Here is a 24,257-nt window from a genome sequence, read left to right on the forward strand (position 1 = left end):
GATTGACCCGCCCAAACGCTGAGGAAGGATACGTTTTCTTTTTAACCTTTGTGCGCCTCGCTATTTCTTTGAATCTCCTTTCTTTTGTAGGCTAACTGGGGGTATTAGATTATTATATTTCTAATGCTGGTTAATGTTTTGTAACTGTGCGGCTTATGCATCCATTGTTTCTTTCACATGCTGACAGATAAATGTGTTTAAAATGCAATTAAAAAAAAAGTTATCACAACGGATTATTTTTTAAATTCTATTTGATGTATAAACCACTTTTGCAATATTAAGTCTTACAAAACACTATGAAATATGAAGTCACTTTAAATCACAGTAAAACAGCTTTAACTGTAGCAGACTTGATTAGAAATAGGGCCCTAACTAAGGGTTGTCGAAAAGAGCAGCTGCCAAGGGAGGAAATCCCCTTAAGGGCAGAAAAATGACTGAAATGCAAGCATGGGCTCTCCTCCTGCCATCCAGGTTGGACGGGAGAGGGAAGGAGGAGTGGGAATCAGTAAAGGGAGAGAGCACAGGGGATCAGGGTAGGAGCTGAGGGGTGGAAGCACATATACGCTTGCCTGCCCCAGGCTGTTAACGCTCGCCGCCCGCAGCAGCCCCGCGGTGCGGCCCTCTCACCTTTCTAAGCGACTTCCAGGCTCCAGCTCCCTGTTGCTTGTGGCAGTGGGCCGCCGGCTCCAACCTCGGACTCCCGCCAGCGCCTCCGGCTCTCCTCCACTTCCAGGGACCTCCAGCCAGGATGCCTCCATCCGTTGGGCCTCTCCACAGGGTTCGCGGAGAGACGTCGCCAGCAGCACTACACCCCTCCCTAGGTGCATGCACGTGCATCAGTATCTCTTTTAAAGGGCCCGTGGCGGGAACCTGGCCGTGGACCCGGATGCTGACGTCAGACTTTGCACTTCCAGCAGGGTGGTTTCCTTGCTACAGGAACTAGGCTGGGTGTTGAATCCTGTGCCCCTTGGATGTCAAGAGATTGTCGTGCAGTATCTGGAGGTTTCTGAACCTTTCCAGAAGACGTATCACCTGTTTGTCCTCCATGGCGGACGTAAGCAGGACGCTCCAGCTTCGCGGGCTACAATAACTCATTGGATCAAGGAGGTGGCCACGGCCGCATACGTGGATGCTAAGAAGTTGTTGCCTACTCAGGTTCGGGATCATTCCACTAGGGCTCAGGCAGTGTCATGAGCGGAGATTAGATTGTTGTCTCCTGTCGATATCTGCCGAGCTGTGATGTGGTCCTTCTTACACACTTTTCAGATTTTATCATCAGTATGTGCAGGCCCAGAAGGACGCATCCTTTGCACGTGCAGTGTTGACTGTACTGCAGGCAGCCTCCCACCCTATTAGGGAGTAGCTTTGGTACATCCCACTGGTTCTGAGTCCATCTGTATACACGCTAGGAAATGGAGAAATTACTTACCTGATAATTTCATTTTCCTTAGTGTAGACAGATGGACTCAGCTTCCTGCCCTCGGCTGCTGCATGCATGTGTCAATAGTCCTCCTGTGGGGCTCTGGATCCCAAGGGATTACTGGTAAGTGTTCCTCCAGTCCCTAGATTGGGGTATCTAGATTCTTACGTGAGTTCAGTGTTTCTTGTTGATTGAGTACAGTTATGGTTGCCTGTTTCTAATCAAGTTTTTTGTTAGTCTGTCCACAGTTGCTTTTGAAGAGAATACTGGCAGGCTGGGGTCACTGCAGGAGTATATATACTGTGATGTCAGCTTGCTCCGTCTCCATCTGCTGGCAGGGGAGCACAACCCACTGGTCCTGAATCCATCTGTCTAGACTAAGGAAAACTAAATTATCAGGTAAGTAATTTCTCCATTGCTCCCTGGGTGAGGGCATATATATGCCCTCTTCAGCATGTGTTGTTTTCCCGATGGAGTCCACAGTTGCAAAACTATGCGATGAGGCTGTTCCTCCCATTAGAGGTGTGGTCCCAGTTGGACTGGTGATTACAGGCGGATCATCTCAGGAAGGGGATGTCCCTGAAGATGCCAGATTGGTTGGTACTCACAACAGATGCGAGCCTCTGGGGTTGGGAGGCTCAGTATCAAGAATTGGTGATATAAGGGCTCTGGAATGCAGTCGAGCATCAACAAACTGGAAGCACGTGCGGTTCAGTTAGTGTGCCTGCGGTTCACCGAGTGGCTAGAGGCTCAGGAAGTCTGGATAATATCCGACAATGTGATGACGGTGACTTACATCAATCATCAGGGTGGAACCAAGAGTCAACAGGTGTCAGAGGAGGTAGATGCACTCATGGTGTAGGCGGAGCAACATCTCCTAGGCATATCCGTCTCTCACATTGCCAGAAAGGACAATTTCAGATCCAATTACCTCAGCAGAAAAAACTTGGACCCAGAAGAATGGGAACTGGCAAGCAAGGCCTTTCAGCTCCTGGTAGACCGCTAGGGCCTACCGGATCTAGACTGTTTGCGACCTTCAACAATGTGAATGTTCCACGCTTCTTCAGTCGCAGGTGGAACCCAAAAGCAATGGGCATAGACACTTTCATTTATGAGTGGCCACACGGCGTCCTGCTGAATGCGTTTCTGCCCTGATCTTTTATAGGTAGGCTGGTCCAGAAGATTGCAAGTCAAATCAACACCATCCTTTTAGCGTCTTTGGATTAGGCTTGAAGGCCATGGTATGCCGATCTCCAGAGACTTCTGATGGACAGTCCCATCAGGATACCATCTTGGATGGATCTGTTATATCAGGGACCCATTCTACACAAGGATCTGTGTCGATTCTGTCTTATGGTTTGGTTATTGAAAGTACTCAGTTATTGAAGCGGGGTTATTTGCCTGCCGTAATTTCCACTGTACTTCGGGCCTGGAAATTTTCTTCTCCTTTACTCTATGTTAGAGTTTGGAAGGCGAGGCCTGGTGTTCTGAGTGAGGTACTCAACCACTCAAGGTGTATATTCCTTTGATTTTGGAATTTTTACAGGATGGCTTGCTTAAGGGTTTGGCCCTTAACACCTTGAAGGTTCAAGTTGCAACCCTGGCTTGTTATAGGGGAAGAGTCAATAGAGGGCCTTTGTCTTTCCATCTAGACGTGTCCCTTTTCTTGCAGGGAGTTAAGAATCTTTGCTCCCCGTTACAGCTTCCGGTGCCTTTGCAGGACCTAACTTGGTCCTTGAGTTCTTGGCGGGACTCACTTTTCGACCACTGTGTATTTTTGCGGCTGCTTACCTTGAAGACAGCTTTTCTGGTAGCAATCTGTTTGGCATGTCAAGTCTTGGAGCTGCAGGTTCTCTCCTGCTGTGAGTCTTTTCTCTGTATGACTCCAGGTGCGGTTCAACTTTGGACAGTGCCTTACATTTTTGCTAAAAGTGGTTTTGGAGTTTCATTTGAGTCAATCCATTTCCCTGCCTGCCTTGGACAGGGATAGAGATGAAGCTGAGTACCGTCTTTTGCGTTCCTTGGTCATCAAGCTTCACTGTGGTACTTGGAGATGATTAAAGCTGTTCGGAAGTCTGATCGCCTGTTGGTGCTCTATGGTGGAAGTAAACAGGGAACTCCGACAACATGGGCAATGATAGCCCATTGGGTTTTCCCACGCATTACATTTTCCAAGTTCTCAAGTTTATTTTGCAGTAGTTGGCTCTCTTTAATTAATGATTCCTGAGTTGGCTTCATCTCCTGTTTCATTTCCACCATTTCTTTAGAAAGGGTTACTTCAGAGCTTTCTAGCAAGATGACTCTATTTTCAATACTATTGACTCTGTCAACTACTGGATCAAATTGCATAGTCAGAGAAGATCCCAAATTCATTATTGCCTCCCAAATAGAATCGAAGGTCTTACCGGGGTAGGCAATGAAAATTTACACAGTGGTCTTGAGACTGGGGTAGAAACATACTCAGCCTGATTCTGGACACTATCCTCCTTCAGTGAGCCAGCTATACCCAGACCAGGACCTTCTCCAACTTCTCCTCCAGAGTCTTCGGGGCGTCCCGACCCCACATGGAATTGCAGGACATCAGAATCTTCAGCATATGCCCCCTCCGAAGGCTCGTCTCAATCTCTGGCTGCAGCTGGGTTTGCCGGTGGAGCCCTAAAGATCGGGGACAGAGATATCGATAGGTCCGAGTGAGAGGCCGCTAACTCCACTTTAGCCTTTTCCCCCACAGACAATACATCTGATTGACTCCCGCGTTGGACATGGGCGTCCATAGGCCCCGAAAAGAGGGTATGCGAGGGGACTGCGGGGTAAGTCCTCTCCATGGCCCTTCATTTCCAAGCAGAGTGGGGCATTAGCAAAGGCAAAAACCTTCAAACAAGGAAAAAAGGACGCTGACGCTCCCACACACTACTCAACGGCAGCCATCTTGGATCCCCGAAAGTCTTGTGTTAAATGTTTTTAACCTTCTTTCTTTGAGATTATTTGATCTGGAACTTCACCCTTGAATCTAGTATTATTTTAATTGTATATATACATACATACATATATATATAATTGTAAAAACTTTGGGTGAGCATTATGGTGCATGTGCATGCATATTAACTCTCACCGGGAGCAGAGGCATAGACTGGCATACCCCTGAAACCAAGCCAGAAAACCTAACGCAGTGAAATTATGCTGGCAAACTCAATAGAGTGGTGGGGGCCAGGGCCGTTGGCACAGCGCCATACCTGTGTGTTTCTTTAATTCTTTAACTGTTTAACCTTTTTTATTTTTTTTAACCAGCTTATAAACCCTTTCTTTTTAAAATCATAAACAGAGCTCTCTTTTTCAACTAAATGTTTACAGCTGATCAGAAAGATACATGCATTCAAGCCCATGTAACTTAGATGATTCAGCATGGCTCCCACATTAGTCTCTTCAATATTTGTCCTACATGGATTGGAACCATGAAGACCTGGATCTCTATGACAATGCTGACTTAAAATAGATAACTAATAACTAAAATAAACCCTTCTGTACCCAGCTATACATGTCTGTTTTTCTGACTTGCTTTTAAATGCAGGTAGCCTAATGTTACTCCCACTGTGTTCTAAGAAATTAAAATGAATTAATTCTGTGATAGCAGAGACAAAACTATTGTACTGGTTTGTCTACCATTCTGTCACTATTCTTGTGGCTTAATGCATACACGTGCTCCCTAAATTTAGCATAGGTTTAATCAGCTCTGCATTCCCTTACAATAGAGGACAAAAATATCAATTATAACCCACTGTGTTACTTGAATAGTCTTTCGAATTGGTATATAGTGTTAGGGAACTCAACAATCAGTAAAGTCTTAGTAACAATTTTCTCTAAAAGGTCCATATTCAGTAAAGTTTTCGGGTTAAAACAACCCAGATGACTTTAGCTGAACATTCAGTGGGACAAGACTCTGGGTAACTTTACCTGGAAAATGTTAGCCATGCTGCTGAATATACACACTAAAGTTAGTCAAGTAACTTTAACCATATATTCAGCTTGCTGCTGAATGTAATGTTACGGTCGTGGACCCTTGGGCCGGTTGGGACAGTGGATGGTACACTATGGAAGACCACAGCAAGCGTCCCAGCCAGGAGGCGGCACGGAAGAGACTCGGAAGAGACTTCACCACTGGAAGTCCGAGGTCACCCCAGGAGGAGCCCGTAGGGACCCGGACCTCTTGGATTTAGGTGGGATCCTATGCGACCAAGGATCCGAGCAGCGGCTGAAGGGATGGACGAAGGCTGGGCCCAGGTAGCTGAAGAGTCTTCACCCTCGGAAGCCCGCGGCTCCCCCGGGAGGAGCCCGTGAGAGCCCAAGCCGCTGGGAATTAGGAGAATCCTCTGGGCCAGCAAGTACCGGGTACCTGAGGTGAGGAAGAAGCTGAAGTCGGAGTCCAGGAGCGAAGCCGGGTCAGAAGCCAGAAGTCCGAGATCCAAACCAAAGCCAGGGATGAAAGCAGAAGACAGAGTCGTGGACGGAGCCGGGTCGGAAGCCAGAGGTCAGAAGTCAATACCACATCAGGAACAGAAGCTGGAGACGAAGTCGTGGAACGGAGCCGGGTCGGAAGCCAGAAGTCGGACATCGATACCAAAGCCAAAAGGGCGGAAGCTGAAGACGAGTCAGGAAGCAAGCCGGGTCAGAATCCAGGAGTCAGAAGCAATCCAAGGACTGTAGCAGCAACTAAGAGTCAGACAAGCTGAAGAACCTCATTGCAAGGCAAAGGCTTGATCGAGCTGCAGGGTTTAAATACCCTGCAGCATGTGACGTCTCCCGGAGGCCGTCCTCGAATTTCCCGCGCTGGCCCCTTTAAGAGTCGAGCCCCCCCGCGCGCGCCTAGGGGGCGGAGCCCAGCGTGTCGGGTCGGCAGCGTCTCCCTGCTCGAGGGAGAGCCTCAGCAGGCAAAAGATTGGGCCTACGCGGCCGGGGAGCACTGCGTGCGGGCCGAGCCGGCCCCAAGGTAGGAGGAGGGACTGGGGCACGGCCCGGTCCTGTAACATGTAAATGGGTAAAGTTATTCCCTCATCTCCCTCCCCCACTTCCCTCTCTGCCCAGACTATGGCTGACTACTTCCATGACAAGAGTCACAAAATTAGTCTTGAGTTCTCAACCAGGTCACCTTCACCTGCCTCTCCCCTACTTCTTTCCTCTTCCCTTCCCCTGGCCTCCTCCACTCTCTCCTCCTTTCCTGAAGTCACAGTGGAGGAAACTGTCCATCTTCTCTCCTCCTCCAAATTCACTGCTTGTTGCTCTGGCCCTATTCTCATTCAGTTCCTCAGATCTCCGCTGCAATCATCCCTCCTGTATGTCACATCTTCAATCTATCACTCTCTACTGCTACCTGCCTTCAAATGTGCTGTGATCATCCTCTTCTTTAAAAACCCTCACTGGAGCCTATCTGTCCTGCCAACTATCGTCCCATCTCCTTTCTCCCTTTAGCCCCGCAAACTACTGTTCACCACGACTGTCTTGACTTTCTTACATCTCAAGCCATACTTGATCCATTCCAGTCTGGTTTTCACCATCTGCATTCAAATGAAACAGCCCTTGCCAAAGTCTCCAATGACCTGCTTATGGCTGAAGCCAAAGGCCTTTACTCTGTCCTTACCCTCCTTGACCTATCTGCTGCTTTTGACCCTGTTGATCACCACCTATTCTTTGAAACTCTGTCCTCACTTGGATTTCGGGACTCTGTCCTGTCGTGGTTCTCTTCTTTCCTCTCCCATCACACTTTTAGTGTTTCCTCTGGTGACTCCTCCTCTACTGTCATTCCACTATCAATCGGTGTCCCTCAGGGCTCTGTCCTGGGTCCATGTCTCTTCTTCCTGTCAATTGTAAGCTGCCAAGTACTTTGGATTGTGTGGATCAGAAATCAGTTAAATAATTAATTAATACTTTGAATTCCTCTCATGACTTTCAATACTATTTTTATGCAGATGACTCTCAAATTTATCTCTCTACACCAGAAATGTCATAAGAAATCCAATCCAAGATTTCAGCCTGCTTGTCTGACATTGCTGGCTCGATGTCTCACTGTCACCTTGAATTCAACATGGCTAAGACTGAGCTTCTTATCTCCCCCCCCAAGCCCACATCCCCTCTTCCTCTTTTCTCTATTTCTGTGGATAACATGGTCATCTTCCTGGTCCCCTCAGCCCATAACCCCTTCTCTACACATATCCAAAACTCTGCTAAAACGTGCTGTTTCTTTCTCTGCAAAATCACCAAAATCTGTCCCTTTCTTTCTGAACACACTACCAGATCAACTCTCTTATCTCCTCTTATTTAGACTATTGCAATCTACTCCTCATAGCTCTCCCAGCGAGCCATCTTGCTCCACTTCATTCCATCCTAAATACAGCTTATCTTTCGTCAAAAGTCGCAACACCCATATAATCCCTCTTCTGAAGTTACTGCATTGGCTCCCTATATCTGTTCCTGCATAAAGTTCAAACTCCTCTTACTTACCTACAAGTGCCTTCTCTCTACAGCTCCTCAATACCCCTCCTCTTTTATTTCTCTCTACACCCCTCCTTGTCCACTCTGCTTATCAGACAAGTCGCTCCTATCTATGCCTTTCTCCTCTATCACCATTTCCCGATCCTGTACTTTCCACTGGCTGTACTATGTGCTTGGAATAGACCTCGCTAACCTTGTTTAAATGCCCTCTAAAAATCAATCTTTTTGAGCCTGCCTTTACATTTTAAGCCTGCTGGTTCACCTTTAGCCTCATTAACAATTGTCTGTTGACCTATATGTTTGTCTTGATTAAATTGTAAGCTCTATTGAGCAGGGAATGTCTCTTGTGTGCTGTTGTTTGTACAGCGATGTGAACGTCAAGTAGCGCTATAGGAATGTTATGTAGTAATAGTAGGGTAAGTTTATAAAACCAATATGGCTATAATGTACATTCAAATATAGCCAGTTAAGAAAAAAATAAAAGCTATACAGCAGGCCCGTTTCCCTGTACTTTATAATAATTCAAAAACATGTGCCTAGTGCATGATCCTGCCCTCAACTCCCAAAATAATTAAAGCATAATAAAGACCATATGAACCTGAGGAACTCTCCCCAATATTAAATTCAGGGGCCTGGCTCCTGGCCCCTCTTACCCTTCACCCCATCCGGAAGCCCCTACCTGCATCCTTCCACTCCAAACCCTCAAGGCAATAGAGTCTTACTGGACACATCCAGCATTGGTGGGGTTTAGGGTGGGGCAGGAAGAGATACTGGGTGAGAATATCCCTTGTGTTGCCTGCATGCACCTACAAATGAGCTCTATTTCTGAGTTAAGAACTGTTACTCCAATCAAACGTAGCCACTGTATCTGAAGACTTCTCTAAATGCATTTCCCAGATTGCATGTACTCTTCCTATTCATTGGTAACTTGTTTTGTTACATCCATGTTTCAAACATCATATCATCAGGAAGGCATATACATGAAACAGAAATCTTCTTGATTACATTTATCTTTTGACATTGCTTCAGATCTTAACTGGACAGAGACACTGGGGTCATTTTAAATATGGCCACTGCTCCACTTGTTCGATGACGCTTGACATGATGTCTTTTGTACATACTCTGACCAGACATTATTATCAGTTACATCTCTTTAGTAATTATGGGACTAGCTTGGTTATGTACGCACAAGATCTAGTATTTGATTTAACTAGCTTTCTTCTCCCGCCCCACCCTCACTTCCTGTTATACTCTCCTGAACCTCATTTTCTCTCTTCTTTATTTTGCTGTCTTAATTTTTCCCCTAGCTGTCTTATTTATTCCCAACCGCTGCGTTGTTTATAACCCTTTATAATAAGCTCAATGTTCCAGGTAATCCGTTGAGTTGCACATAGTTCTTGGTAAAGCATTGATTTGTACATAGTACTCAAGTTCTTACTTATACTATACTTATAGGATATCATTTTGTCCAAATAACTTTTATGCCCCATATTATAATCGCTAAGTTAATTATTAACTGATAAGATGCTTGTATCTGTAATGCGCCTCTCTATTTGCACTGTTTCATTGTAACCCACCAATTGTACTGTTTTTTCTATGCAATCCCCCTATTTGTACAGTATTTCCTTGTAAACCGATACCATGTGCAAACGGCAATCGGTATACAAAAGCCTTTAAATAAAAATAAATAAATAAAATGTATTTGGATTGCTGAACATGGTTTCTGCATCTGGTTGAAGAAAACGGACAATTGTCCAGCATTCTGTTCATCACGTTTATGCTTTTGAATCTTTCACCTGTTTTGTTATCGACCATGTCAGTATTAACCTCAAGGAGTAGAACACCTGGTCAAACTTGTATAGAAGTGGATTTTTTGTCTCAATCCCTGGAATCTCAGGGGCCGATGCAATAAGCTGCATGTAAAAATATGTGTGTCCAAACTGGGCACCCGTTTTATTAACGTGCACCTAGCCATGTCTCCTGGGCATCCAATGCAGGATGGTAATGAGGTGCCATGCTAAAAAGGACGCGCTAGGGATCAATTGTGCATCCCCAGTGCATCTTTGGCTTCAGGTGCCCAGGAGATGTGGCTGTGCGCACAGCCACAGGTTAGGAAAACAGACGCTGGTAAATTGAGCTTCGTTTTCCTAAGCTGGCCGCCGTCAAGACTTTTTTTTCATGTTGCTACTTTCTGTGGTTCCTCCTACTTAGTATCGCGATGATACTAAAAGTAGGAGGAACCACAGAAAACAGGATTTTTTATTGTTTAGTGAGCCCTTGATGCGCAGCAAGACTTAACGCCTCAGGCAGGCGTAACTTTTCAAACAAAGGTAGGGGGGTTTAGATAGGGCTGGGGGGTGGGTTAGGTAGGAGAAGGGAGGGGAAGGTGCAGGGGGATGGAAGGAAAGTTCCCTCCGAGGCCGCTCTGATTTCGGAGCGGCCTCGGAGGGAACGGAGGCAGGCTGGGTGGCTCGGCGCGCACAAGGCTGAGCAAAATCGGCAGCCTGCGCGCGCCGACCCCGGATTTTAAAAGATACGCGTGGTTACACGCATATCTATTAAAATGCAGCATACTCTTGTTTGCGCTGGTCGCGTGGGCGTACTTTTTAAAAATGTGCCCCAAGGTGCGGTCACACCATGGAATATTATGATATTAAGGGTCCATCAAGCCCAGCATCCTGTTTCCCTCCTTTTCCCCTCCCCTCCTTTGGTTTATCTAACTTTTTGATTGCAGTTTATTAAGGCACTTATGTTAATGTCCTTTGAGTTGATAATATGTTATTTTGTTGACAGTTATTTTTAGATTTTATTTATTTACTTTTATTGTTTTTAAATTATGTTTGTTTAGTTGTGAACCATTTTGATCAAATATTTTTGTAAAAGCGGTATACAAACGATTTTTAAATTAAATAAAATAAAATAAAAGAGAGGCCAAACCAGGCCACAAGAACCCAGCAATTACCCAAACACTAAGAAGATCCCATGCTACTGATGCAATTAATAGCAGTGGCTATTCCCTAAGTAAACTTGATTAATAGCAGTTAATGGACTTCTCCTCCAAGAACTTATCCAAATCTTTTTTGAACCCAGCTACACTAACTGCACTAACCACATCCTCTGGCAACAAATTCCAGAACTTTATTGTGCGTTGAGTGAAAAAGAATTTTCACCGATTAGTCTTAAATGTGCTACTTGCTAACTTCATGGAATGCCCCCTAGTCCTTCTATTATTCGAAAGTGTAATCGATTCACATCTACTCGTTCAAGACCTCTCATGATCTTAAAGATCTCTATCATATCCCCCCTCAGCCGTCTCTTCCCCAAGCTGAACAGCCCTAACCTCTTCAGCCTTTCCTCATAGGGGAGCTGTTCCATCCCCTTTATCATTTTGGTCGCCCTTCTCTGTACCTTCTCCATCGCAACTATATCTTTTTTGAGATGCGGCGACCAGAATTGTACACAGAATTCAAGGTGCGGTCTCACCATGGAGCGATATAGAGGCATTATGACATTTTCCGTTTTATTAATCATTCGCTTCCTAATAATTCCTCTTAATCTCTGCTATGCTAATTTCCTTGACCACATCCTCTAGCAACAGATGCCACAGCTTGATCATGTGCTGCATAAAAAAGCACTTTCTATGATTTGTTTTAAAGTTGCTGGTTGATAGTTTCATGAAGTATCCCCTTGTTTTACTAGTTTTTGAAAGGGAAAATAATAGCTCTTTACTTACTCGTTCTACCCCATTCGTGATTTTATAAACTTCTATCATGTCTCTTTCTTGCCACCCTCTATATCTTTTCTAATTCTGCTATGGGATTTTTTTTAGATAGGGTGACCAGAACTGCAGACAATACTCAAGGTTCAATTTTCATCCTGGATCCATACAAAGGCATTATGATAGAACAAAATGGAGACTCTATTCCTTTCCAATGAATTCCTAACATTTTATTTGCCTTTTTGACCATCACCAGACACTGTGCTGAGGATTTCAATATATTGTCCACAAGGACTCCAGGGTCCTTTTCCTGAGTGATGACACCCAATACATAACCCAGCATTGTGTACTTGTAGTGGTATTTTTACTCCCTATGTGCATCACTTTGCACTTTTCCACATTAAGTTTCTTCTGCAATTCAGTTGCCCAGTCTCCTACTCTCACAAGGTCCCTGTGCAGTACCTTTCAATCCACTGTTTTAACAGTTGAATAATCTTGTGTCATCTGAAAATCTGTTCACCGCAACTGCTGCTTCCTTTCCCTCATCAGGTTCAAGTACCAATCCCTGTGGTACTTCACTAACAACCCTTCTCCATTTGTAAAGCTGATCCTTTAATCCTACCCTCTTTCTTGTCTAGTAACCAGTTAGTAATCCATAATAGGACATTACCTCATCCCATGACACTAATTTCCACGAGTCTTCTCTCATGAGGAACTTTATCAAATGTCTTCTGAATATCCCAATATAGAAAAAATCCCATAGATTGGTAAGGCAAGACTTCCCTTTGCTAAAACCATTCTGACTCTTCCCATGTCTATCAACATGGCCAGTGATTTTGGTTTTAAGAATCGCTTCTCCAAATAGCACTCCCATTTCAAAGAAAGCTAAACATGCTGAAAAACTGTTTTTGTACTGTAGATATTATGACAGCTGTTAAAATTTAGGCAATACAAACTTTGTTTAAAAAAAACAAACTACCCTGTTCCTTCGTGTGAATGGCTAGATTTTGTTCTCTAGTTTTCATCACAAGCAGTCACTGATGGATATCATGAGTCTAGAAAATATACAGTGTAAGCTATACATGCCCTTTTTTTTTTTAATTCAGTTCTAAGGTATACCTATATAAATATACAACCAGCAAATGAAACATACAGAATCAGGAAGACATTAAGAAAAGCTAATTTTAAGGGGCTGCCTGTGGTATAAAGGTTTGCTTTGAAAATAAAAGGCTAATAAGGGAACAGATACTTTGAACCAGAGTAAATTGCGCCTACTTTGAAGCAGGTGCAAAATCCCTGTGTCGAATGAAATCCCTGCATACTTTCCCTCCCCAACCTAATCCCACCTACTTTTTCTAGCAGGTTAAAAAAAGTACATGCACTGTAAAAGTGTGCCCACTTTTACCTACATTAAAAAGGAGGAGGGGTGATTTTGCAAACCACATTTTCACACAGAAACATGCATTTACTGGTGTAAAATCTTGAAAATTGCCCCCCTTAGTGACTTTATGACAATATTTACAATGCATTCTTTGAATTGGAAGATGTGAATACCATACCTAAAGCTTTAACAGAAATTTGCCGTGTCAAAGGTGGAGGGATGTTGATACAGACTAGATCCACGTCCTGGTGCAGTAAGAAGTCTTCAGTTCGACTGGTGAAGAAGGAAATGCTCATTTCCTCTGCTAGCTGCTTTGCTTCATCCTCTGTCTTTCCAATTCTCAGTTTTGTTTTCTTTTCCTTTCCAAATACTTCCTAACATTCTACTTGCCTTGTTGATCGCCCACCAGCACTAAGCCAAATATTTCAAAGTATTGTCTATAAGGATTCCGAGGTTATTTTCCTTGGTGGTAACTCCTAATACGAACCCAGATTCATGTTCTTGAGTTGGGATTGTTTTTGCCTACGTGCATTACTTTGCAGGTCTCCACAATAAATTGCCTCTGCCATTTAGAAGCCCAGTCTCCTGGTCTCACAAGGTCCTTCTGCAGTTCTTCACAATCTGTTGCTGACTCAAAACAATTTTGTGTCATCTGCAAATATGGTCACTTCTCTCTTTGTTCCTTTCTCCAGATCATTTATGAATATGTTAATTAGTACAGGTCCCAATACAGACTCCTAGGGCACGCCACGACCTTTCTCCATTCGGAAAACTGCCATTTAGTCCTACCCTCTGTTTCCTGTCTTTTATCCAGTTACCAATCCACAATAGGACACTGCCTCCAATCCCCATATCTTCCAATTTTGTGAGGAATCTCTCATGAGGACCTTTGTCAAATACCTTCTGAAAATCCAAATACACTATATCGACTGGCTCATGGTTTGCAAGTTTATTTACACCTTCAAAAAAATCTAGTAATCTGATAAGGAAAGACTTACCTTTCCAAAAACCATGTTGACTCTAACCCATTAAACCATGTCTATTTATGTTGTCAGTAATTTTGTTTTAAAAAATAGTTTCGACTATTTTACTCGGCACCGATGTAAGGCTTACCGATCTATAGTTTCCTGGATCACCCTGGAGCCCTTTTTAAAAATTGGCGTCACATTGACAACCCTCCAGTCTTCTGTTTTAAATGATAGGTTGCAAATCACCACAACTAGGTCTGCGATTTCATTTTTTAGTTCCTTCAGAACTCTGGGGTGAATACCATCCGGTCCCAGTGATTTGTTATTCTTTAGTCTGTCAATTTGAGTTATTATGTCCTCCACTTTCACAGTGATCCCATCTAGTCGCTCAGTCATCACCATAAAAAATGTTTCTGGTGTGGATATGATTTCAACATTCTCGTCAGTAAAGACAGAGGCAAAGAATTCATTTCGTTTTTCTATTTCCTTGTCCTTCCTAACCACCCCTTTTACTGCTCGGTTTTCTAGCAGTTCAACTGACAGGCTTTTTGCTTCAAATGTACTTGAAAACAATTATATTATATATTTTTACATATATGGCAAGCTTCTTTTCAAATCTTCTCTTAGCCTGATTAATTACTTTTTCACATCTAACTTGAAAGTGCTTATGCTCTTCCTTATTCTCCTCATTTGGGTCTGCTTTTCAGTTTTTGAATGATGCTCTTTTGACTTTAATTGCCCCTGTGTTATGGAGATGGAGACCTTGAGCATGGGAAGGCTCAGAGGGCTTCGCATCTCTTAGGAAGCGCTAGGAGAGCGGTTCCGCTTTCCAGGGGATTGTGTGTTCTTGGACCACGGCTCGACCCCAGAGGAACTCCGAAGAGGTGCCACGGCAGGTGAGGCATACCCGAGCATGGGCTGGTCAGGAGCGAGGCTGGACTGAAGACAAATGACTGAAGTTACTGACCCTCCTCCGGACCTGTACACTTCGGAAGACCAGCAATGCAATGGTGGTCTTAATGAACAGTCCTCCGACCGTTCCAAGCCCTTTCGGACCTGCCGCTGGGTAACGGCAAGAAGCGGCAGGCCGGATGGAGATCAGGGCAGCAAAGACCAGAACATAGAGATTCAGATGAAGACTCAGGAACGAGGTACTTGGGTGCACAGATGAAAACTCAGGAACAAGGTACTTGGGTGCACAGATGAAGACTCAGGAACAAGGTACTTGGATGCACAAGGTATTCAGAAGAGTTGAGTAAGGTACTGGGTTGAGACTGCGACGCAGCGCGCCCTACACAGTCCACCCACGGGACTGGTTGTGGACCATGCTGGACTCGAAGAGCCTCTAGACGAGATGATGGAAGCTGATACTGGAACATGACAAAGATACTGAAGAGGCCTGCACTGAGGCGCGCCCTACACAGCCGCCAGTGGCTGGTCGTGGACCATGCTGCAATGGAGCAGGTTCAAACAGAGTCTTAGGTATGGACGGTGCAGGCACAAGGTATCCGAGGGTGAGCAAAGTTCAAGACACAGGACCAAAATATGACTTGGCTTCAAGCAAGGGACACAGGACCAAGACACGGCTTGGCTTCAAGCAAGGGATTCCCTCTGGAGGCTTGAGCTGTGATAGTGAAGAAGGCAATGTACCATGAAGCACCCTACTCAGCCCACCTGTGGGACTGGTCACGGACCATGACATGACACGCCAGGAAAGGTGGAGACGAGGAACCTGGGGTTCAGGACATCGGGACTGGATCAGAGACATCAGGGACAGGAGACGGACATCAGGACTGGATCACGAACAGGAGATGAACATCAGGACTGGATCACAGACATCAGAAGACGGACATCTGGATTGGAACACGGACATCAGGAATGGATCACGGACTTCAAAACGAGACATGGCGCTCCGACAGGAAACGAAGAACATAGGACCTTGAAGACGACTGGAACAGAGAAGACTCCTGGAGCGAAGGACAGGAACATCCAGGAGCATCTAACTACTTGCGAAGGCAAGCTGGAATGGACGCTGGGCCCTTTTCTAGGGCTGAAGAGGACAACGCCCAGGGAGGAGCCAGCAGGGGGCCACACCTGGTTGGCCCTTGAAGAGGAGAAGAGAGGCACGCGCCCGTGCCTATGGAGATCCAGGAGAAGAGAGCAGGATGTGTTGGTGGCGTCCTCAGCCACAGAGAAGACCCGAGGAGCAAGCAAGGCAGGCTGTAGGAGCAGCCCTGCCATGAAGTGCAGGCTGCAGGAAGTGCAAGAGGGCTGCAGGCACCGGCAGGGATGACCTCCCTGTCGAGCAAGGACCTGGGCAGCAGCAGCCACAGGCAGGGACGGCTTCCCTGCCGGCTGAAGACCCCGGCATGACAAGGATGGCTTCCCACCGTCCTAGGACCCCGGGAGTGGCAGCGGCGATCCAGCCACTTTGGAATGAGGCTCCCGGCACTGAGCCCTGCCGCGTAGGGCAGAAGAACGCGGCTCCTGTGCCGCATTGGAAGGAGTAGCGTCAGCGGCCCGACTGGCTGCGGGACGTAGGGGACCTGCCTGCGCTCCTCGCGGGCAGGTTCACAACACCCTATCACCTCACTATTAAACTGTGCTGGCAGTCATTTGTTTTTTCTTCAACCTTTTTTAATGCATGGACTACATTTTGTCTAGGCCTCAAGTATGATAATTTTAAACAGTATCCACACCTCCTGAATGTTTTTAACCTTGTGAATGGCTCCTTTCAGGTTTTTTTCTAACGAAATTTACTACTACATAGTTTTCCTCAGTATTTGCCCTCCAGTGATTATGTCAAATTTTATTACATTATGATCATTATCTCTTGCACCAGGCTAATGTAGTTCCCTCTGTCATTGGTTCCATGTGCAACTGCTGCCTGAAGCAGTCATTAATAGCATCTAGGAACTTTACCTCCCTTGCATGTCCTGATGTAACATTTACCCAATCAATATTCGAGTAATTGAATTTTTCTATTATTGTGTTGCCAATTTTACTGGTCAGTCTATTCTCAGTTAGCATGTTGCAGTCTGTTTCCTTATCCTGGTCAGGCAGGCAGTAGTATATACCCACTACTATACTCCTTCCATTTACCCTTGGAATTTCTATGTATAAAGTTTCCAGTGCAGTTTTTTTCTGCAATACTTTTATCCTGCTTAATTGACTCTATGCTATACTTAACATATAGTGCCATCCCTCCACCAGTTTTGCCATCCCTGCTATGTCAATATAGTTTATACCATCGTATCACAGTGGCCCATTGGTTATCCTCCTTCCACAAGGTCTATGCTTAGTATGTCTATATCTTCCTTTAGCGCCATACATTCTAATGTCTGGCATTTGCATACAGATAAAGTCATTTTATTTGTATTTCTATTTTATGTGTACCCACAACCTGCTTATTATCAGATGAAACTGGCAGTTTGGAGTCATTTTAATCTATGTGCTCTGTACTTAAATACATCGGAATTTTTCAGCTTTTATAAGCACCTCTCTGTCAGGGCTTTCTAGCTTACATCATTCAGAGGAAGATACTGCCTTCTGAACCATGCACTGCTGAGTGACAGTCAGCTTTCCCCATGTTTTAGTTTAAAAGGTGCTCTAACTCTTTTTTAAAGGTTAGTGCCAGCAGCTTCATGCCACGCTGGTTAAAATGGAACCTATTCAGTCGTAATAAACACCTCCTTCCACAGAATGTTCTTCAGTTCTTAACAAACCTAATACCTTCTTCTCTGTAACCATCATCTCATCCATGCATTGAGATTATGGAGCTCAGCCTGCCACTGGGGTCCTCTAAGTGGAATGGGGAGCATTTCTGAGAATGCAGCCCTGGAGGGTCTGGATTTCAATTTCCTAGCAGCCTAAATTTAGCCTCCAGAATCTCTCTCCTGCACCTTTCTATGTCATTGGTACCCACAAGTACCATGACAGCTGGCTTTTCTCCAGCACTCTCTAAAATCTTATCTAGGTGGTGCATGAGGTCCCCTACCTTTGCACTAGGCAGGTGAGTCACCGGCGATTCTTATACCCATCAGCCAACTAGCCATCTCCTTCCCTAATAAGCCAATCATCCATTACATCAGCTGTCCTAATCTTTCTCTCATGGGCACTGACTTTTGAAGACACATCCTCAGAATGAGAGGAAAAAGCATCATCTGGAGGACAGCTTCTAGCTACAGGATCACTTTCTGCCACACCAAGGTGATTGTCTCCTGCCAGGGGATCTTCCTCATCCAAAGCAGCACAAGAGCTGCCAGACTTGAGTTGAAACTGCTCTACTATGACCTTGAAGGTCTCCTCTATATATCTCTCTCTGTCTGCCTTAGTTCCTTCAGGTCTTTCACTTTGGCTTTCAGCGATCAGATTCGTTCTCTGAGAGCCAGGAGCCCTTTGCATCGGGTGTACACATGCAACCTCTCACCAACAGGTAGATAATCATACCTTTGGCACTCAGTGTAAAAGACTGGATAGCCTCCATCTCACTGCTGGCTTCTATCTGCTTCTTAATTTGTTGTATTGATAAAGTCTTGAAGGCTGATTAAAGTGATGGGATACCTAAATTTAAGAGTTAAATGTAGGGTTTTTAAGTATATTTAGTAGGTGTCTCTTAAAATCTATGAGGTCGATTTTAAAGCGAGTGCGCCCATACATGCACATATTGGTGCACAAGCAAAGATGCTAGAATTTTTAATTGTGCGCGCACTGATGTGCATATGTTTTAAAATGCACCAACCGCTCGTAAGTATGCTCCAAATTTGAAGAGGTTATTCAGGCACAGCTAGCGTGTGTGTCTTCAGTAGGACCAGGTTGGCTTTTACGTTGTTATTGTTTGTAAGGTTTTGGGTGGACCCTTGGACACTGTGGCAGATGACCACGCCCACAGGGGGAAGTCCCGTGAGGGGCCACAGATCAGGCTCAGCTTTAGGACACACAACACGGAATTATCTTTTATTAAACAGAGTTGAGAAGCCACCAGAGGTGGCAGTAGTGAGTAGAGATGAAGCCCGCCTGGGCTTGTAGTTCCGCAGCCTCAATGGCTGTGCTGTAGTGGAGAGAAATTGAGATAGTGAGAACAGTGGAGCATACACAGGGTTCTGTTAAGGAGCCTCGTTGGTAGATTACTCACACAGCGCTCTCTCCCGGAAGGTAACACAGAAGCTGGAATAGAGGCAGGCCCTCGAGGAGCGAGTACCTGGTTCTAGAGAACAGCTCTGAGAGAGTCGAGATGGTAATTCACTGATGGTGTAGGCAGCGGGTTCTTCCAAGCAGAAGTGAGCTCAGGCAGCGAGTCCGGGAACATGGGCCCTCGAGGAGCGAGTACTGGTTCCAGACAGCGACCTGAAAGAAAAGAGAGAGGCCCCCGAGGAGCGGGTACCCCGATAGAGTAAGTCCAATTAAGGAGAGGCAGAGTAACTAGGTACAGACAGCGAATCCCATCCGTAAGGAGTTACCTTCACCTTGCTAACTCGATTAGCTAGCAAGTAGAGTAGGCTTTTGTATCCGGGATGCATGATGTCATCACAGGGGGACGCCCCTGAGGTTCGCGCCAAAGAAGGAATAAGAAGCAGGGCCGTGCGGCACGCGCGCCCTGTGGCAGCTGAACAACATGGCGGGATGCAGCACCCAAGCCGAACCGGGGACGCTGGAGAGGACTGCAGGCAGACGCCCATCAACCGCGGAAGGAGTCGCCAAAGAGGTAAGGAGGGCGGAGTGGATATGTCGGGCAGCGACAGTCGTAACATACATGTATGTCAGCAAATTTTAAAACATGCTTAGCATGAGGAATAACCCAGTTTTTTCCCATTAGTCCACCAGTTTGGCCAGCTAATATTGTGGTCTTCCAGACCTCTCTGGTTCTTCACCCTGCGAGTCCCCCAGTTGACCCAAACCCTCAACCCTGTCCTGTAAGCCCTAAAACCCGAGAGCTTCAGGCTTGCTTCTCAGCTGGAGCAGCAGTAAATTTACGCGGTTAACAAGCCGACGTGCACCGAAGTCTCTAGTTTGATATTCTGAGTTTACGTGTGTCTTAACCCCACCCCAGAATGCCCATGCCCCGCCCCCTTATTCCTCACTCATGTGCAGATACATACAATACATATTTTGTAGCTTTCTAAAATCTGCATTGCTCTTGCACGGCCCACATACTTGTGACATTGTTGCTTGAGGCATGCTTTTAAAATCAACCTACATGGTTTTTAAATTTGATAATTGTGTGTGTGTGTGGGGGGGTTATATTCAGTAAGTTGAAGCTAGCTGGATAACTTGTCCTGTATTCAGTGGTATAAATGCCAATAGGTTTTACCTGTATTAAGAGCACTTAAGGCAGGTAAATGACTTTTGGAAATTGCTATTATTATAGCAATGACTTTTGGAAAGCAATAGCAATGACTTTTGGAAATTGCTATTATTATAGCAATTTCCAAAAGTTATTTACATTTACATATGCAACTCCTTTGAAAATTCACCTGTTAGGATGAAATTTTCAAAAGCATTTACGCACGTAAATGGGCTTTTGGAAAGTTACCTTGGAGGCCTATGCGTGTGGAAGCGATTTCGTGTGTAATTTTATGTGTTCTTGAAAGAGGTGATCTCACGGGCAGAATTAGGATAGGGAAACCTTTTATGAACTTACATTTGATTTCCAAAAAGTATGTGTGTAAATGTATGCATACACATTTACGCCTGACTCCAAGCAGGCATAAACATGTGCATATAGGCCGTGCAGGGCTACGCATGTGCCTGCTAATTTTCATACCAGACTTATGGTCTGCATTCACTTTTTGCAAGCAGGCTGTTATAAAACTACTCTTTCTATTGATATATAATAAAATAAAATCATATCCTAAAATAATAATAGAAATGGATAATATGAAAAGAACTGGGGTCTATGGCATTGCACTAGGAATTGGGTAAACTAGATGGGCCTTCTGGTTTTTAACTTCTGTCATGTTATATTCTATGTCATTCTAGTAAATCCTACCTTTAGGCCAGTGGCGAACTAAGGGGGCAAGGGGGCGGTCTGCCCTGGGTGACAACAGGGGCTCAGGTGACGTTGCCGCCAGCAGGCAGGTCCTGGGGCAGTGCTGATAAATGACGTGCTGGTGGGATCCTGTGGAAGAGGCCAGTGGCAGAAGGCGAGGCCCTGCGGTGGCGCTGGTGGTAACTGGAAGCCAGCAGCAGCTGAAGAAGAGCGCCAAACCATGTGTGAGAGGGAGCCTGGCCCTGTGACAATAGATGCCAGTTTATGAGAGAGTGTGTGTGCGTGTGCATAAGAGGTTGCCTGAGTGTGTATATGAGGTGAGCGTATATGAGCGTGTGTGCCCATGTATATATATGAGCGTGTCTATATGAGAAGGTGCCTGTGTATGGGCAGGGGTGGGGTTGAGACAGAGGAAGCATATATGTGTATGAGAAAAAGAGAAGGAAGAAATGTGTGTGTCTGTCTCACACACACACTCAAGTAACCTTTGTCTCTCACCAAGCTTGTATGTGTGTGTGAGACAGAGGGAGCATATTTTATTTGTGTCTCTGTGTGTGTGTGTACCCCAAGTTCACGACAATCTCAGGGTGACAGGTATGGTGAGCCGGGGATTTTTTAAAATCCTTATTAATTTTAATTACTGGGTATTATTTGATGTCTGCTATTATGAAATATTTTCTTGGCTTAGGAAATTTAAAAAAATGTGTACAGGAGCTTCTAATTATTGAATATTATGCTATTCCATCAGCAGTTTTGAAATGTATATTTTTTAGTATAGTTATACTATTCTAATTGATTTATATTTCTTGATTGTATTGTTTTGGGGATTTTCTGCTTTGCCATTGTTGCACTGCTTACAGAATTTGGCTTGTTGTGGTTTCCAGTTCAATTTTTGTCTGCATATGTACATTTGTGAGAGACAAAGGAAGCATGTGAGATGGAGGAAGCATGTCTGTATGTGAGAGGAACTGATAAAGTGTGTCTCTCACACACACATGCTCCCTCTGTCTTTCACCATGTATGTGTGTGTAGGAGAGGGAGCAAATTGTGTGTGTGCGCGCACCCACACGTGTGCCCCCAGTCTACAACAATCTTAGGATGACACATATGGAGGGCAGGAGATTTTTAAAATCCTTAATTTTAATTATTGGCTGTTATTTTATGTCTGCTGTTTTGAAATATTTTATTGATATTTAGGGAATTTTAAAATTATATATTTGGGGAGGGTGCCAATGAGGTATTCGCCCCGTGTGCCACCTCATTAGACCTCTAGATTAGGACAGAGATCCTGACTTGCTAAAAGAATGGGGAACAATAAAAATAAGGGTACTATATTGTGCCAGGGCTCCAAGACTGGCAGGGCTCTCACAATTATTAGCAAATGACTGTAAATAAAGCTCGCTAAGTAAATCCACATTTTCAAATTGTATGCATGGCAACAGAAATCTAGCCTAGCAACTGCAAAATGCCCTTTTCCTGATCCATTCATATAGCTGGGGGGAAAAAAAACTCCACACCATTTTATACAAGTAACACCAGAAACTGATTTTGAAGCGCTCTGGTACACACTACAACCGCTCCCACCCTCCCTAGCTTCCTTATATTTGCACATCCTAGGACGTAGCCCCCGCTGCCTCACGCACGCAACGCACAGGCAACTACTTCTAGTTCTACAATCAATGAAGGTGGTTTGAGCACGCGCCTTCTTGTGCGGCACGTGATCCCGTTATCTCGGCGCGCGCGACACTGAGAGACGAGGAAGTGGGCAGGGGGTACAAGTTCGGCGCGCGCGGAGCCTGCGGACGCATGCGCAACAGCGGTGCAGTTGATTCGCGTGCAGTCTTCGTAGGAACTTTGCCTCTGCATGGGGGTTGGTTGGAGGGTGGGTGGCACATAGGAGGGAGCGGGGTCGTTGAAGGGACCACGTTTGGTGTTGGCAGGTGCACGAAGTTTGCGGGTGGGGGCAACAGTGGCACTTCGCGCAGTTGAATGGCGTGTCGGGAAGTTAGCTGAATGTCTCTCAGCAAAAGGGACCAGTGTTCTGCTCGGTTTTTTTTTTTTTTAAGAGGAAGGGGCAGATGTTCTCTATTTCAGCCTAATTTGCTGAACTTGTGCCCCCGTGGGGAAATGGGAGAGAAACCTCAGTAAACCAGGCGCTAGATTCATTCTAGGTTTCACTTTCTCTATCATTCTCCCTTGAAAGACATTATTTGAATTCCTTTCCTCTAAGCGGATTCAAAGTTTTACTTCGGGGTTCACTTATTTTTGGTTGAAATGAGTCTGGATGGAGAGGGATAATTCAGTTACCAAATCAGGAAGAAAACTGGTCATTATTATGTATAGATTATAATCATAATATTTTGCAACAGGCTTGTCGTGGGGTGATCTGACGGGAAGGTTATTGATGTCCTTGGGAAAAGTGACATGTTAATGCACTTCCTGCAGTCATGTCTTTGAATAGTGCATAGTGGAAAGTGACCAGTATTACAGCTGCTATTGTGGAATTAAGGATGATTGCAAGTGAAAGCAGTTCCTTCTTTTTCTGTAAAGAATGCAACAACTGGATCAAATTGAACAGCAATAGCCCACATGCCCTTGTCAAAATAGCTTCCCCTGATTGACTTAAGTCTGTTAAATGGAGTCGTGTGATGTTGCCTGGTGAAGGGAATCCTAGCAGTGCAAAAGGCTGGCATCTCTAAACATTTGTTACCTCTATAAAAGTGTGCTCTGTGACACTTTTGATGGCTGTGCAACTGTAAGAGAAGGCGTATTGCCATGGAGGAGAGGAGCTCTGGTGGTGAAAAGCACGACGAGCTTTAGGCTGAGCTGGAAGTTGTGGAAACTGAGAAGGAGGTGCTAGAGGAGCATCGGTACCTTCTCGATTTGGAGGAAAAGAAGCTCAGAGAGCAGCTGCGGATTCAGGAGGCAACTAGGCGCCGCCTGGAGAAAGAGGTTGTGGCTCGGCAAAGGCAGATAGAGAAGGAAATTGTCCAGAGGGGGGATGATGGACAAGAAGGTCCAGCAAGCAGTTCAGCTGGAGAAAGATGGTCAGGGGCCAATACAGCAACAGCAGCTCCTTACTCTGGAGCCAGATGAGTTAAAGGATTTGAGAATGATCCAGAGGGGCGGCTTTGGGGATATTTACAGAGCAAAGTGTCCAAGGTTTGACAAGGAGGTCGCTGTGAAAATCATCCGGGGAGCAGGAGAGTAAGTAATCCTTTTCCATGACACAAGCTCTGTCAACCCTCATGCTACAAAAATGTTTTTTTTTCGGGGGGGTGGGGGGTACAGGGAGGGGG

General features: G+C 45.2%; 1 protein-coding gene across 1 annotated transcript in view; it reads left to right on the forward strand.

Annotated features, from left to right (window-relative positions):
- Positions 1 to 22,802: 22,802 nt before the first annotated feature.
- Positions 22,803 to 24,257, forward strand: part of LOC115078264 (receptor-interacting serine/threonine-protein kinase 3-like) — a 64,972-nt gene continuing 63,517 nt past the window's right edge. The window contains exon 1 of the mRNA XM_029581073.1: positions 22,803 to 24,165. Coding sequence (XP_029436933.1) covers positions 23,960 to 24,165 — 206 coding nt within the window. The 5' untranslated portion in view covers positions 22,803 to 23,959. The remainder of the gene's footprint in view (positions 24,166 to 24,257) is intronic.

Source organism: Rhinatrema bivittatum, chromosome 16 (assembly GCF_901001135.1).
Source record: "Rhinatrema bivittatum chromosome 16, aRhiBiv1.1, whole genome shotgun sequence".
NCBI classification, from domain to species: Eukaryota; Metazoa; Chordata; class Amphibia; order Gymnophiona; family Rhinatrematidae; genus Rhinatrema; species Rhinatrema bivittatum.